This window comes from Diorhabda sublineata, chromosome X, assembly GCF_026230105.1.
Source record: "Diorhabda sublineata isolate icDioSubl1.1 chromosome X, icDioSubl1.1, whole genome shotgun sequence".
Lineage (NCBI taxonomy): Eukaryota > Metazoa > Arthropoda > Insecta > Coleoptera > Chrysomelidae > Diorhabda > Diorhabda sublineata.
Window position 1 is genome coordinate 13,375,452 of NC_079485.1, and position 17,123 is coordinate 13,392,574.

General features: G+C 30.6%; 2 protein-coding genes across 3 annotated transcripts in view; one reads left to right on the forward strand and one right to left on the reverse strand.

The window, feature by feature from the left end:
• The first annotated feature begins 3,314 nt into the window (after positions 1–3,314).
• LOC130450780 (vacuolar protein sorting-associated protein 35) lies at positions 3,315–9,539 on the forward strand. Its single transcript, XM_056789405.1, has 10 exons — positions 3,315–3,403; positions 3,455–3,656; positions 3,709–3,974; positions 4,031–4,312; positions 4,370–4,580; positions 4,636–4,826; positions 5,899–6,309; positions 6,366–6,763; positions 7,607–7,868; positions 9,036–9,539. The coding sequence occupies exons 1-10, from the start codon at positions 3,401–3,403 to the stop codon at positions 9,255–9,257; spliced, it is 2,448 nt and encodes an 815-aa protein (XP_056645383.1). The 5' UTR covers positions 3,315–3,400; the 3' UTR covers positions 9,258–9,539.
• A 107-nt stretch (positions 9,540–9,646) lies between these two features.
• Positions 9,647–17,123, reverse strand: part of LOC130450781 (adipokinetic hormone/corazonin-related peptide receptor variant I-like) — an 80,015-nt gene continuing 72,538 nt past the window's right edge. For both annotated transcript variants that reach the window (XM_056789407.1, XM_056789406.1), the window contains exon 8: positions 9,647–14,396. In XM_056789407.1, the coding sequence (XP_056645385.1) occupies positions 14,235–14,396 (162 nt within the window). In that variant the 3' untranslated portion in view covers positions 9,647–14,234. The remainder of the gene's footprint in view (positions 14,397–17,123) is intronic.

Consider the following 17,123-nt stretch of genomic DNA (forward strand, 5'->3'; position numbering starts at 1 on the left):
CCTCAAGTACATTTTTCCAGTCACACATTATGAATGAATTTATCATCCCAACAAATATTGATGTTAGTTATTTATTTCACGATTTTGCTATCCATAACTTCCTACAGTGATAATAGAAACAGTCTATTTAAAACTATAGAACAAATTGCAAGTGATCAAAAAAATGAAGGTTTCAATTATTTATTCACAGGCAGACTAATTCAAGATCCACTTCAAAATCAATTTTCTGTTTATCGTCAAAGAGGAGGGTATAACAGAAAGCCAACAGTGAAAGCATTTCGAGCTACATTTGAAATAAATATTGTCGCCAATTTAATGAGGTCACCTAGAAGTGCTGATGCAGGCAGTCAACTGGATGATGATGATAATATACTGCTTTTACCAACAGATCACAATGAAGCACTCGCTTCATTAAATGTTAAAGAAGAATCATCATCCGAACAAACGGATTCATCCACCAATTCAATTTCTTCCGAGGTACATTCAAATGATATTGCGATGTTAGAAGTGGGTTATTTAATTGAAAAATGTTTAGATCGCCTCAATTGCAAAGACTGTAATGTCAGTTTAGAAGCTTCTGATGAAATAAACAGTGGACAAGAGCTTCTTATATTCTATAAGAATTATTATTTAAATGATAAGTGTGCATTGAAAACTCCAACAACATTATTGAAAAATTTCACCATGATAGTACTTAATAGCTTCGACAAAAATATAGGGAAAATTTCAGATGATAAAATAATATTAAATTTGAAAAAGAAAATTGTTGGAAAAATTCTTCCCGAGTGGTATGCAACAAATGCAATCTGTTGTAGTCATAGGCAATACATTTTCAATTTATTATTGCGAACTCAGATTTTCAAATATTGTAAAACTTTTTCAAGTTCTTTAAAAAATAGACAAACTAAAAAAAATGATAAATTATCAAAAATTCGGCATAACTGAACAACCAATATATTTTGCATGTTTCTTATGGTATATTCTTTCTGTTTTTTTCTTGGTAAATCAATACACAATATTTTCATGTCAACGTTTCGGTAGCGTTGATCCAGCTACCGTTATGAAGAATAATGTTTTATAAATTTTTTTATCCTTAGCTGACATTAATGAAAAATTTCGAAAACTAGAACATCAATAATATTATATATTATTATATATAATAAGATGGTTTAAGACTGATGTAAAAAATTGTCATACGTTTTTCAAGGTCCATTTACAGTAGATTATATTTTCGATAAAAGGTGAATATTGAAATATTTGTGTGGATTGTGGTTTAATTTCCAATATTCAACAACAAAAAGAATAATAAATAACCAATAATAATCAACGTTTTTATTTATAGTAGGTGTTTCAATAGTAAATGTGACCCAACTTGACCCAAGAATATCTAGAGGTCATCGCGAGTAGATTCTACATGTACTACATTTTTGGGGTTTTAGAGTCTTCTTAACGGAGATTCAGGTTGTTTAGTGGTTTTTGTCCATTTCTTTATGTGGTCAAAATTAAGAGCTACTTTGTATATATTTTCTTGATAACACATAGTCCAAATGGGTCGGGTACTGGTTATAAAAAAAATAATTTCCAGAAAACAAAAATATTAGAATGTGAATAATGTTCCGAAGCAATACTATCAAACAAACATTTTGAGAATTTGAAAAAGTTTTCAAATTACAATAGATTTACTCAATTTGTTGGCCATTCGAATTTCCCACTAACAATGTTGTAGCTGTAAAATTCACAAGGAATATATACAGGACCGTACTACTTGTAGTTTCTGATAATTTTTTAAAACGCTCAGTCTATAATTATTATAATTTTATATCAACAATTTCATAAAAAGTGCAGTTATTATTGTTACTTTATTTAATATTTCTGTTCCATATTTTCTAATAAATTCATTGACTAAAACGTTGAGTGTTTTATTTAGTTATCTAATATGAAGGATGCAATTACCTCAGAGCAAGAATCTGTGATTCCTGACGTTTATGCCAAAATCTAACATTTTTTTTTATTTACATTCATCTATTTCAATTTATTCATAATAGTCCAAGCATTACATAAAGCCATAAGATGTTTATTGCCCAACCCACCTCTGACCTGTTAGAACCTTCATGCTAAAAAATTATCATCTAGGTATCTTTAGAATTATAAGCAACAAATAGATTTAGTAAGTTCCGAATATCGACAACAGCATTTCTTCAAGTAAGGACATATTGCACAAATGAAGAATTCTACAATCTCATTACTTGAATTATTAGTACGATATTGTATTATGATACATTTAGTATATTTTATCTCGTTACGTTTAAATATTAGTATAGTCAGAACTTCTTACAAGTTATTGTTTTTGATTTTATCAAATATATTAATACAGTACGAAAGCGGAACAAAATCAAAAATATTTTTCCCAGGAAGACAGGGGAAAATGGATAAATCACATAAATCAACTGAAAGTTAAAAAAAAACATACAAAATAGCCAGGATTCATTTTTTCGCCTCTTCAAAATTGAATGTTTCAAAAATACATACATGACCGAGGTTCTGTAATCGCAAATTCATATTATTTCAGCCACCAAAGGAAAGTATACATATTTTATATACCTTTGTGCAAGGATACTTCTTTCTATCCCAAATTTAAGTGATTAACAGATTAATGGAAAATTATTTGTTTCATTTGCTAGTGCTACACGAATTCATTACAAAAATCTTTTTTTTATACATTGAAGTTTATTTTCGGTTCGCGATGAATAACATTATTAGAAAAATGGTATTTCAAAATACGCTCTATCTATCTATTGTAAAGATTCCTATCGAATAGGTAATTTGTGTCACTTTCGTAATAAAAAGTAAAATCGGCAACAAGTACTGTCGGTTTGAATTTCGAAGATAAAGAAAACTTCACATTTAATTGGGATCTTTCCAAAAAAATTTAGTTATTGAAAATAGTGCTGTTTATTTCAGATGGCACTAAGCTACAGGTCATTTTTATGAAGAACGAGCAAAAAAGTAACTAGATGGCGTGCAGAATTGCCTCAAACGGTTTTAGCATTGTCACTGTTCTACTATCCTATTCTTTATACAATGCTTATGACAGATAAATGCATTGTATAACTGTAAGAGGGCAGGTAAGTTTGAGAATAAAATTAGTATATCAAGAAGTTATCATACTAATTTTAATTGAATTGGAATAATAATATGGTAATACATAATTATTATCATTGATTGTTAACTTTAATTAAAAAAAAATTATTTATTTATTCACCTTATTGACAGTTGACAATTGCTGTTATTGGTTAGGTGGAGTATAAGTATATAACTATTTATTAATTTGTGTTCTGTGAATGTAGGTGTCAATCAATTAATTGTTGATTGACACAAGTCAACAATTATTATAGACAAAATGGTAAGAAGAAATTGTTTGATTAATTCTTTTTTTGCTAATTTTATATTGTAGCCTACAACACCGCCTCAAATATCTCCCGTAGAAGAACAGGAAAAATATTTACATGATGCCTTGGGTATAGTGAAAGCACAAGCTTTCCAAATGAAGAGATCATTAGATAAGAACAAACTGATGGACGCCCTTAAAAATGGTTCTGCTATGTTAGCGGAACTTCGAACGTCGTTATTGTCGCCAAAAAGCTATTACGAACTTTGTAAGTAAAAGTTATATAAGAAAAAAATTCATATTGAAAGTGAAAATTCCAGACATGGCGATATCGGACGAACTCAGACATTTGGAACTCTTCCTCGTCGACGAATTTCAAAAAAGTACGAAAGTGCCTGATCTGTACGAGTTAGTACAATATGCTGGAAATATAGTACCTCGTCTCTATTTACTTATAACAGTTGGTTTAGTTTATATAAAAACTAATAGTTCCTTGAGGCGAGATCTTTTGAAAGATTTAGTAGAAATGTGTAGAGGAGTACAACATCCTTTAAGGGGATTATTTCTTCGTAATTATCTATTGCAGGTAAATCTATTTAATTATATTGTATTTTCTATTTAAGTATCTATTTCATTATTTAGTGTACTAGGAATGTGTTACCTGATACGCCTGATAACGATACAGATTGTCCTGAAGGAACCGTTAAGGATTCTATAGATTTCGTCCTAATGAACTTTGCAGAAATGAATAAGTTGTGGGTGAGAATGCAACACCAGGGTCATTCGAGAGATAGACAGAACAGAGAAAGGGAAAGAGAAGAACTTAGGATTCTTGTAGGTACGAATTTAGTTAGATTGAGTCAATTGGAATCTGTGACTTTAGATAAATATCAAAAAATGGTTTTACCGGGGATTTTAGAGCAGGTTTGTTGATAAGTGATTAGACAGTGAAATTTTTTTATGATTTTTACGTTTGTTCAGGTGGTTAGTTGTAGAGATGCAATTGCTCAAGAATATTTAATGGAATGCATAATTCAAGTGTTCCCTGATGAGTTTCACGTTCGAACGCTTAATCCATTTTTGAAATCTTGCGCTGAACTTGAAGTAGGGGTGAATGTTAAAAACATCGTGATTTGTCTAATGGAGCGATTGGCTTCTTTCAGCCAGAGATCCGATTCTATAGTTTGCGAAGGTATATTATTAAATCCAAAAAATTGTTCCAAACTGCTTTTTTTCCCCAATTATAGGTACAAATATTCTCAAAGAAGTTCAACTTTTTGAAGTGTTTTCTGATCAGGTTTCAACTATCGTTGCTAATAGACAACATCTGCCCCCAGAAGATATGATAGCTCTACAAGTGGCTCTAATTAATTTGGCTTTGAAGTGTTATCCTGATAAAATAGAGTATATAGATCGAGTTATGTTATCTAGTGTCGAGGTGAGTAGTGTTATTATCCAAATAAATTTTTTTTTGACTCTAGTTCAGCATTGTGTGCTTTAAAATAAACTCATCTCAGAAGAATGAAATATGTGACATCAAAACTAGATTAATAAATTTGAGTTTGAAATTCATTTGGGTTAAAAGACATTTGAATATATAGTGATTGATTACTAAAAAATTCAATACTTGATGGAGTTTTTTGTAACGTATATACAGAAAAAAAGCCATTAATTCGTTGGAAGATAAAATGCACGTATCCTGGTCGCTTCATGATCCCCTAAGTAAACTTAGAATGAAGACTGGTCATGGGAGATACTCCACACATCTTGCAAAGCTGCGATGATATGCTGATTTGCTCATTTTGAAATCATTAAAAAATTCTGTTGCTAAAGGATTTGAATCTAAGCCATTTTCTTTTACATACACATTCAAATAACTCATTTTAAAAATTATTTTTACGAATAATTTTTAGTTTCAATGTTATGGCAATTGAGACACATGAGAGAGACACGATTCGTACATGCTACACGTGCCTCGTAGTGATCCGCATATTGGGACACGGTGGGTTTGGCTATTCACAATAATAAAATGTTCCGACATTTTTGATAATGGAACAAAACAATTGTTGTTATTGAAAATAAATTCCGAATCGGAATCGGATGATGCTGAAGAGGAAAGATTTTATTCCTCGATGAGAAATTTAAATTTTTTCTATTGAAGATAAAAAACAGTGGACAATGTGCAATTACAACACAAATGAGTGATACTGATTTTGCTAATTATTTAGGAATGAATCAAAACCAGTTTCAGTTTTCTGAAGTATATGAGATGATCTGACAAGACATTGAGTCACATGGATCACCTCAAATCTGATTCTTCAGTTTCGTCTTCATATAATTACCATTTTTTGTATCTGTTTTCCCTCACCGCCTCTATTAACTTTTCTTCTATCATTTTTTCATAAAAAAAATTAAAGACTTGCTAGTATAAGAATGTATTTTACAAGTGGTGTAAAAAATAACTTTTATATTTGTTTTTTTTTGTAACATGTAAAAGTTTTTTTTCCAAGATATTCCAAAGATTGGGTATAGAGAACATCGAAGCGCATTCTTCTGTAGCCAAAGAACTACAAAAACTTCTAAAAATACCTTTAGACCATTATAATAATCTTTTGGTAGTGTTGAAATTGAAACATTATGCCGGTTTGATGGAACATCTAGATTATTCTGGTCGCAAATCGTTGAGTATCTATATTTTGACCAATGCTTTGGAAAACGAAACGATAATACCATCATCTGAGGAATCAGAGCAAGCTCTAACTCTGTTTAGTACGTTAGTAACAGATAAAAACGATCATCCAGTCAGTGATTTCGATATGGAAGAACTTACTGAAGAGCAGTGCCTTTTGGCTAGATTTATACACCAGATGAAAGCAGATCTACCAGATGATCAGTTCCACATATTAACCTCGGCTAGAAAGGTGAATTTCCCACAAACACCCTTACTTACTGAAATTTGATGAATATTTCATTCCAGATTCTTGGTACTGGTGGTCCTTTAAGGATCAAGTACACTCTTCCTCCTTTGGTGTTTCAAGCTTATCAATTAGCTTACAAATATAAGGAAGTGAAAGATGATAAATGGGAGAAGAAGTGTACGAAGATTTTCCAATTTTGTCATCAGACTATAACGGCTTTGGTGAAGGCGGAATTGGCCGAGTTGCCATTGCGTTTGTTCCTCCAAGGGGCTTTAGCCATTGATAAAATCGGATTCGAAAATCACGAAACTGTCGCTTACGAGTTTATGTCGCAGGCGTTTTCCCTGTACGAAGATGAAATTTCAGATTCGAAGGCTCAATTGGCCGCTATTACCTTGATTGTTGGGACCTTGGAGCAGATCAGCTGCTTCTCAGATGAAAGTTCGGATCCTTTAAGGTGAGTTCTTATCAATTTTCTAATAATTCATCTCCAAAATGTATCAAATTTTTTTGTATATACGAGGGTTAACTCGTTTTTCTATTTTTTGAATAAATTTTGAAATCTCATCAAATGAAACATACATGAGACAAAATTCAGGAAGTGAAATTAAAATGGGTATTTCCTATAACAAAATTTCCTTAGTACAACCCTTTCAGAGATATCACTCTTAAAATGTGGTGATTAGAATGAAGTTTTCAATTCTTTTCTAAAATTTCAGAAAAGCTGGAAACTTTTTTTAAGAAATAAAATTATAACTTAACTTACAATCCTTGTTTATACCCAGCCCTGTAGATGAGCAACTCCTATATCAGGGCCAACTCTAACAAACCTTTCTCCTATAATAAATTTCCCTTATCCTACCTAAAAATTATCCAACGAATCTATATCTCTCTCTATGTTAGCTAAAAATATTTTCTATGATATGAAATGACAGAACATTTAGGTCCATAGCCTTGTAACTTCTGTCCACTTCTTTCGGTCCCTTGTGTTTTCTCTCCAGTTCTGTATGTTTTTCTATCCAAAGTCTTCTACTACTTTCCTCCACTGTTTTGTTGGTCTCCCTATTTTCCTCTTGCACTCTGGTATCTTCAATATAATTCGTTTCAAGAGTTTCTCTTTGTCCATCCGTTTCAAGTGACCCAGCCATTGTAACCTTGTCTTTATAAAGGCTCTGATTGGTTACTTATTGAAAAGTGTGTAAATTTCATGGTTTGATCTCCTCTGCCATCCTACCGCTATCTTTCTAAGGTCTTCTAGATTGTTACCTATTTGCTTACTAAAACCTTGTTGTTTCGAAAGGTCCCAGTGCGCGTTAGCCGCCAGTAAATTGCTAAAAAAGCCGGACCAGTGTCGAGGAGTGGCGACTTGCTCGCATCTTTTCTGGAGCGGGAAAAGTTTAGCGAATAACGGGGAAGAGACCCACGACGGCAAAAGAGTGGTGGAATGTCTGAAGAAGGGAATCCGAACGGCGAAACAATGTATGGACGTATGCGTGCAAGTGCAACTTTTTGTTGAACTCTTGAACCATTATATTTATTTTTTCGAAAAAGGCAACGATCAAGTGAGTATCCAAATTATTTCTCTTTATAAAATTTATTCTGGATGCGTATCTTCCGTTTTTTTTGTTAATATGTGAACTTGAAAGACATGGAAGAACGCACCTGTTGCATTTTGTTGTTTAACACTAAAATATCAAATGATCGCACCGGATTTTATTATAACTTATGCTGATTCAACCAAACGAACCTATTGAAATAATTTTCGAATTTTAGATGAAATATCCTCAAAAGAACGCACCTTAAACTGCGTCCAATTGAAAATATTCAAAAGAACGCACCTCAAACTGTCAAATTGTATATATTCAAAAGAACGCACATTAAACTGCGTCGAGTTGAACATATTTAAAAAAAATCGCCTGAGAGTACGTCAATTTGATTATATTTATAAAAACCCACATATTGGTATTTGTAACTTACGCTAATTTGAATGTAATCAAAAGAACGAACCTCAAACTGCGTCAAATTGAACATATTAAAAAGAACGCACCCCAACCTGCGTCAAATTGTATATATTCAAAAGAACTCATTAATTGATTTCATTTGATGGTATTAGAAGGAATGTACTCAAAAGAACGCACTTGATCTTATTATTTACTTGTGTAAATTTGAAAATTGTCAAAAGAACGCACCCATTTTAATTATTTGATGACATTAGAAAGAAAGTGTTCAATAGAACGTCTCCATTGTTATTATTCCTTAACTCTAGATGGATAATAATTTAAAAAAATGCACTTGTAATTATTAATTGTGTAAATTTGAAAATATTCAAAAGAACGCACCTATCACCCTTATATACTGATTGTAGTCAAAAGAGCGCACTTATTCTTATTATTCATTTGTGTAAATTCGAAAATTGTCAAAAGAACGCACACATTTCAATTATTTGATGACATTAGAAAAAAAAAAGTTCAAAAGAACGCATCTACAGCCATTATTTACTGATATTATACAGAATATCTCAAGATGACGCATCTATTGCATTCATTGACTTAAAAGAACACAAAATAAACAACTGCGCAGTTTGCCATCGACTAAAAATTTTCTGTAATACGAGGGCGCTCAAATATGTTCATGATATTGTAATTGCTCTTTTTTACCATCGTTCTTCACTTTGCACTTGTTAATTAATATACTGTTGTAGTTATTTTTTCTAAAATAATTTGTTTCAGGTGGATACTGACGTTCTAAATCAACTTATTAAAAAAATTAAAATCGAACTATCAAATTTGGAGACTTCGGACGAAGCCGATCAGATTACGAAACATTTCAACAATACCCTAGCGCATTTGAAATTGAGAATTGAGTCACCGGACGGCGATAGAGACGCATATAAAGGATTACAATTGCATCCGGAACTCGACGACGATAAGACCAAATCGAAAGGAGAATAAATACCCTAGGGACTTTTATCTAGATGTTTCCAAGGAAATTCCTCAGTAAATGAATAGTATCAGGTTCTACCGTGTGAGTAGCTTACACCGCCCTATATTCTTGCTATTTAGTTGCAATCTCTCTATATACATATTTTTTCGATTTTTTCTTTCTGAAATTGATCTGATTGTTTTTTTTTTCAATCATTCCAAGTTATTTAAATATATTTTTACATATTGGTTATATATACATATTAAATTAATTTTATCAATGCTATTATTTAATAAAAATATCTATATACATATATACTATTATTTATTTGTTCCATATATGAAATTGTAATTTCCCCCCCGTATATTAGCTTCGAATTCGATTATACGAAAAATTAAATGAAAATTTATAAACAAATGACTACGCCCATGATAAATGGGTTTGGATTAAAAAATCGGAGGTTGTGGTAGGATAGGTCTTTAGATTTTGCCAATATTCAGTATTTTTCCGAGATTTTCCTTAAATTAGTACGTATATTGAATATTTGAAATAAAAAATTCAGTTAATAATATAATTCTTTATTAAAAAATGTATTTACAGTAGCGATAAATAAATGTAATGATTGTATTTAAATTTAAAAATATTTTTTATTCAATTTAAAAAAAACTGACTACGCCCATGGTAAGTTTGTTTACATGACCAATGATTTGAATGTTGCCAATATTTAATAGTTTTCCGAGTCTTAAAAATAAATTTAGATGAAAAAATTTTTTTTAATAATAGATTTAATCAATTTTTCTAAAATATTTTGTTAAAAATTGATGACCACGTCAATGCAGGGCTGGTTCTAGGATAAAGGCGCTTTTTCATACAAAAATATTTGAATCTAATTAAAGAAATAGTAAAAAAAGTCGAAATTACACAATAAAAAATTTATTATTTTTCAAAAATCATACGATATGTTCTTTCGTTTTATTTAAAAAATTATTGCTTGGGAAAAAATCAAAACAATATCACTTTTCATTTATAAAATATAAAAATAAATTGTCAAAAATTTAGTTTTTCACATCGCCGCCCCTGGCAATTTTATTGAGTTCCTAATTTAGATGTTGCCAATATTTAACTTTTTTCATTTATTAAATTTTATTTGGAGAATAAATTTCGAGAAAAAAAAATAGTAACTAATACAGTTTATCAATTTATTTTCGAAATATTATATTTTTAAAACAAAGTGGCAAATTTTTAATCTCAAATAAACTCGAACGTTGCCAATATTCAACTTTTTCTGAACTCCACATCAAATTGATGTTAATTCGATTTATCAATTTCTTATTTACTAAAAAAGTATTAGATAAACAGAATTTTCACTACGCCCATGGTAAGTATATCAAATTCGGGTACGTCAAATCAGTACCTTGGGTTTTTTATTAAAAAAAATTCGAATGAAAAAATATTTTTTGTAGGTTAAAATAATTGACCACACCCATGGCAAACTTAAATATATAAGTCGTAGATTAAAATAAGTCATTTTAGATGTTGCCAATGTATACTATTTTTCTGAGTTTCATTTGAATTTAATCATTACTTTCGCTGTATCCTAGTTCAATGTTACAAATACACCTATCCCCCGATTTACACGGTAGATACGTTCCTGAGAAAAACGTGTAAATCGAAAATTTTCAAGTCAAAACCGCGTAAATCGAAAAGCTTGCAGAAAATGCATAATTTTGCTATTTAACAGTTGTGATTTTTTTTTAATATTTTTAGGTGTACACAGAAATAGAAATAAAATGCATTGACAGGTTAAAATATGTAATATATTACGAAAACACTGTTTTCTTTAGTTAATTACAATACATTAAACAGAATAACAAAAAATAAAACCAAAGGTGTTTTATTATCCCTCATCACTATCAGAAATTACTCTCATTCTTTTTTTCGGAATCAAAGGTTCGAATTCACTTTCATCACTCGAAGTTATTTGTGCAGATTCGATGTTTGAAGCAGAAATATTTACATTATGAGAGATGGTAATAAAATCGGTTATTAACAATTGCTTCGAATTTTTTGTAAGATATTTGTAAATTTCTTCTTATTGAGTCAAGCAGCGATTTATGTCACGTTGGAATCGTAAAGCCCTTTCAACGTTTGTGTCATTTTGTATAAAATGATTATCCAGCTTTCTCCCAATGCGAGTCCTTCGCGGATGACTTTAGCAGTGAATGTTACTGGTACTAATTCCTCTTCATCATATTTGTCAGACTCACTTTCGCAAACTAAGTTAACTAAATCATTCTCACTTAGTTTTTTATCAGTAAAATCATCAAAAACTTCTCTCACCAATGAATCTGTACTATCTGCGAATATTCATCATTTAACGTTGAAATGGAATGTTCATTTTTGACTACATTTGGCTACAAATTTTTCCAACAGCTATTGAGCGTTGTTTGCTTAATCGCAGTGTATGATAAGGCGATATGCTTCACACAGTCTAATATTGTAAAATTTTTCCAAGCACTAATAACTGTTACAGATTCATTGTTCTCCATTTATTCCAAAATGTATGTAAAGGCTCGTTTTATGTACAAAGCTTTAAAAGTAGAAATTATGCCTTGGTCCAATGGTTGTAATAATGAAGTTGTATTGTAAAAATTTTACTTCAACGTTCTCATATTCTAGATCTTGTGGGTGATCTGGCGCATTGCCAATTAACAAAAGCACTGTAAAAGGCAATCCCTTGAACTTAAATATTTTTTGGCATCTGGGATGAAACCATTCAGTAAACATTGCAGCAGTAACCCACGCTTTCTTATTAGCCCTCCAATAAACGGGAAGATTATTGATGTTTACTCCTTTAAAGGCACGGGGCATTTTTGATTTGTTAATCACTAATGGTTTCATAATATAATCTCCTGAAGCATTGCTACAGAAAATAATTGTTATGCGATCTTTTGATGCTTTATGACCACTAGCCGATTTATAAAATTTTGAGACATAAGTCCTATCAGGCATTTTTTCCAGAATAACACCCTGACTCATTAGCATTGAAAACCTGATCAGGGGTGTACGAATTGTCGTTAATAATTTCTGCAAAATTTGCCTGGATATTCTTGGGCTGCATCTACGTCGCTAGAAGCAAGTTCACCTTTTAATTTTAAGCTGTGTAAAGAATGTCTTATTTTAAATCTTTCAAAAAATTTGGCTTCTTTTCAGTTGAAAAAGATGGTAATTGCTCTACATTTTTTTGTAAATTCATAATGCTTTATTTGTTATTGCGCTTGTATCAATAGGTACTCTTTTTTGTGTTTGATCTTCTATCCAAAGCATTAACTCTTTCTCCATTTTTTCTATTTAGATATTTCTGGTCTATGATATTGTGCCCATACTCGTGGTATTGCCAGCTGCCACACTCTTTCTAATTGTGTTTTCATTTGTTCTAATAACTCTTAGTGTAGCTTCGTTCATGCTATATGATTTTGCAACATCTACTACTTTATCTTCCTCTCGTAAGTGATCCAAAATTTCGATTTTAGTTTCTAAAGAAATAACTTTTCTTTTAACTTCTTCTTCATTATAAGCCTATAATTTTTTTTAATTTATATTAATTTACAAGTACTAAGCGCCAAATAAGAACAAAATTATACCTTTAATAAAAGAACCAGTTGTTTCAATTCACCATAACTAGACTGTTTAACAAAAGTTTAATGATTAATTTTCATTCAAATTAAAATGTTTTAATTTTTTTATTTTAAAAAAACCTATTTGGTAAATTACCATCATTTTTCCCTCTGAATTTTACTTTAATCACAGCCGTTAATTTATAATAATCTAAATTATGCACTCGTAATTTACGAATATGGAAAATTAAATCTTTCTGAAACTGTGAAACTTTCACTCAAATACAATTTTCCGTAAATAAAACTTTAATTTTATGCGAAGAGATATAGACACAGTGTGCGTGTGCAGCAAGTCAGCACAAAAGCTCGGGAGTCCCCGTGAGGTGTGTACATAGTGCACGTGTTCAATCACAGTAGCATTTAGTAGAGTGCGATAAACACAAAAAAAACTTATTTGGAAAACCGTGTAAAAGCGAAAACGTGTAAAACATGTACCGTGTAAATCGGAGGATAGGTATATATATGAAGTAATGGTTTCGATTTTAGGTCTCTAATCTAATTTTTATATAAAATATTTTTGTGATTCAGCTTTCGGTGGATTTATTGAAAAAATTGATTCAATTTTTAATGAATTCATTAAAAAAATTTATACACTTCAATGAACTCATTGACAAATTTGATTCAATTTTCGATGAACTTATCAAAATCGATACAATTTTTATGAACTTCTTAACAAATTCGATTCAATTTTTAATGAACTCATAAAAATCGATTTAATTTCATTAAAATTGAAAAAGTTTTCCACGGATTCGTGAAAAAATCGACAGATTTTTCGATAAATTCATCGAAATCGATACAATTTTCAATGAACTCACTAGAAAAATGAAAAGAATATTCAATGAAATCAGTAACAAATTCAATTCAATGTTTGATGATTTTATTAAGAAAAAAATTTCGATGAATTCATTGATAAAATCGATTCAATTCCAATGAATGCATTTAAATCGAAAATTTTTTCGATGAATTCATAAAAAATCGATAAGTCTCCGATAAATACATCGAAATCGATACATTAGATAAATTAATAGAATAATAATTCAATTCCAATTTTCGATGAATTCATTAAAATCGAACCAACATTCAATGAATTCATTAAAAAAATTCAATCGAATATTTAATGAAATCAAAAATTGTATTTTTCTGTTATACAAAGGTTCGATAAAAAATATTAAAATCTAATCAATTACAATTCTGATACGATTAGCAGTTTTCCAGATTCAAATAGTACAAGGTGGACTAATAAACAACCGTCCAATAAATGTTTTTTGGTGGCGGACATTATTTTTCTTTATCGGATTAAAAAATTCACTCATGGCAGCAAACTTTTCGTCATTTTCCGTTCGCGTCGACAATCTCGAAGGATTCCCCGCAACTCGGACAAATTTCTCTATGGTGTATGGACAGACGAGTATGCGGCTTCTTCCATGAAACGAAACACACGAATTCAGCTCTACCGCGAACGCTAGCTCCATCCATCGACCCGCTCTGTAACTAAGTTAACAATAAATTAAAACATCTTATAAAAAATTAAAATTAGCTTAATAAGCACATTTATTAGACGCTTTTTCATTAGGAAACTCCCTTTTATCAATCCATTCATAGATTAAAGTCGCTGGTGATGAAATCTGGAGAATAGGATGACTACGAACAAAATTACCACGTAATTCTTACGGTTGTCCAAAATGTGTCACAAATCTTCCATATTATATTTCTTGGCTATACTTTTAGAAACCGTAGAATCCATTTATCGAGGTCCCAGATGGTGTAGAAATTACTAATTACGATTGTACCATTAAATCAAATTGATATATTGAAATATATGAATTGAAATATATTGATGTTAAGCAGAAAAAGGAAAAGAACCATTTTCTAGCTTAGTTTATGTTTGGTTTTATTTAAACTCGATCAGGTTAGGTTTACTTTAGCTTCGAGTAGGTTAATTTACTTTAGCTTCGAGTAGGTTAGGTTCAGTTTATCTTAATCAGGTTAGGTTTAATTTAAATTCGATCGGGTTGTTTACTTTAGCTTCGAGTAGGTTAGAATTACTTTAGCTTTAGTTTGGTTTACTTCAACTTAGTTTAGATTAGGTTTGATTTAAATTCGATCAGGTTGGGTTTACTTTAGCTTATGTTAAGTTAGGTTTACTTTACTTTAGCTTAGGTTAGGTTTACTATACTTTAGCTTATGTTAAGTTAGGTTTACTTTACTTTAGCTTAGATTCGGTTTACTTTACTTTAGCTTAGTTTAGGTTCGGTTTAACTTAAATTCGATCTGGTTAGATTTACTTTCGCTTCGAGTAGGTTAACTTAGGTTAGGTTATATTAATTACCTAATATTTCACGAGAAAAATAGCGGTAGCGTTGTTAGGTCGTCGCATTGTAGTTAAATGGTCGCGGGCTCAAGTCTGAACTAGGAAATGTGCAATTTTGCTCTAAACACCTTGTCAAATTAACATTTTAATTTCAATTAATTTCCTTATAAAATTATTTGTGACTTAATTTCAAATTCTTTTAAAATTAAATTAAACGAAACAATACAATTTATTTTTCGAAATTTATATTAAAAAAAATTTAAATTCAATATACCACGATGTATAATTTAAAGATTTAAATTTTTTCTTTATGTCCTATTCAAAATTTTTGTCAAACTTTCTTACAGTCTGTCCCGAGATTAATAATATGATTATGAAATTACATACGAGGGTTGTTTGAAACGTTTTTGATCTAACAAGGAAAAGTTACCTCATTAATCAAAAAGGCACTAACTTAACTATGGACTGTGTACCGGGTGGACAACTAAGAACGGCCATCAGACATGTCTTAGGAACAGATTATATTACAGCTACAGGGGAAAAATTATAATAAAAGTGACTCTGAGATATAGTCGACGGCCATTCTTAGTTGTCCACCCTGTACTTTCATGGGATAAGTTTATGAATAAGCAAAAAAATAACAAGCATTAATGAATTTTTATTATGGAATGTACACAACTTTACAAAAAATAACGTAAAAAAATAAATAAATTATATACATGAAATTGATCAAATTCAAGCAACAATGTTAAGCATACAAAGAAGGAAAAATCAGCAGGAAATTCGAAATTCTTGATTAAATATTCTTTAGAAAAACGCTTTCCCTCTAGGGAATTGAAAAAGAATATTCATTCTAATCAAAGTTTGTTACAAACATTTTCAGCCGATTTTCCCGAGAAACACAAAAATTGATATCTTATGAAAAATGTAAAAGAAGAAAATGAAGCTTACACAAAAAAATGAGTATAACGATTTTTTTTGTTTGTATAATTGTGTTGAAAAAATTACATGAAATTTCGAAAAAATTCACAGATGACAATTTTTTCGCGTTAAATTTCCCAGTATTTATTATATGTTTATAGATTTTAAGAAGGCTGTAAAGCTAGTCAAAATGACATAAGACATTTGATTGTTGCTTTTTTAATCTGTTGTTGGACAAAATTTCACGAGATTTCAATATAGACTTATTTAGCACCATAAACAGCAAATAATTTCGTATGAAGACGATTTAACTCTAAAAACCAGAACCAAGAGAGAAATGGAAAGGGCATTACGTAACTATGGATTAAGAATAAACCAAGAAAAAACAAAGTATATGGTGGGGAAATTTTGACAATTTGATTAAAAAACAAATCTTAACTAAATGTGGTTGAAACGAATATCACCGGGCACTACATCCCCCCAATGTTAATATCCCCCAGACCAGAAAGAGAATGAAACCGGAACTAATGGACGGTGCCCCTTTCGGATCCATTTTCGACAAAAATAATATTGGATTGATAGAGAGTTGTGCCATTTTCCACACACGCGCAGTCCAGATTTGATAAACGAAGCGAGGAAAATTAATTTGAACCAGAATTATAACTAATCAAAGTTCTTAATTTTGTCACTGACTGATTAACCGACAACTATAAGGCACTTCTAATAAATATAGAAGCTTCAAATTTTCAATATAATTATTACTGTGTAAATCACGGAAAAACTAAAATATTTTCCAATTTTAATCCAGTTTTCTACATACACCAAATGTGTGAATACCTTTGTAATGTGTTATGATGAATACCTATATACCTGTTGTGGTAATGTGTGTGAAAGTGAGCAACCACAGAACATACCCAATAAGAAGATCGACTTGTATGTAAATTTCGGCAACACGAATTTAGTTCTGCCATTTACCAATCGTGGGG

Excerpts from the sequence above, each read along its gene's own strand:
- LOC130450780 (XM_056789405.1), top strand. Across the intron at positions 3,657-3,708 it reads AAAAAGCTATTACGAACTTT|ACATGGCGATATCGGACGAA; the intron begins GTAAGTAAAAGT and ends TGAAAATTCCAG. Across the intron at positions 6,764-7,606 it reads GAAAGTTCGGATCCTTTAAG|GTCCCAGTGCGCGTTAGCCG; the intron begins GTGAGTTCTTAT and ends TTGTTTCGAAAG.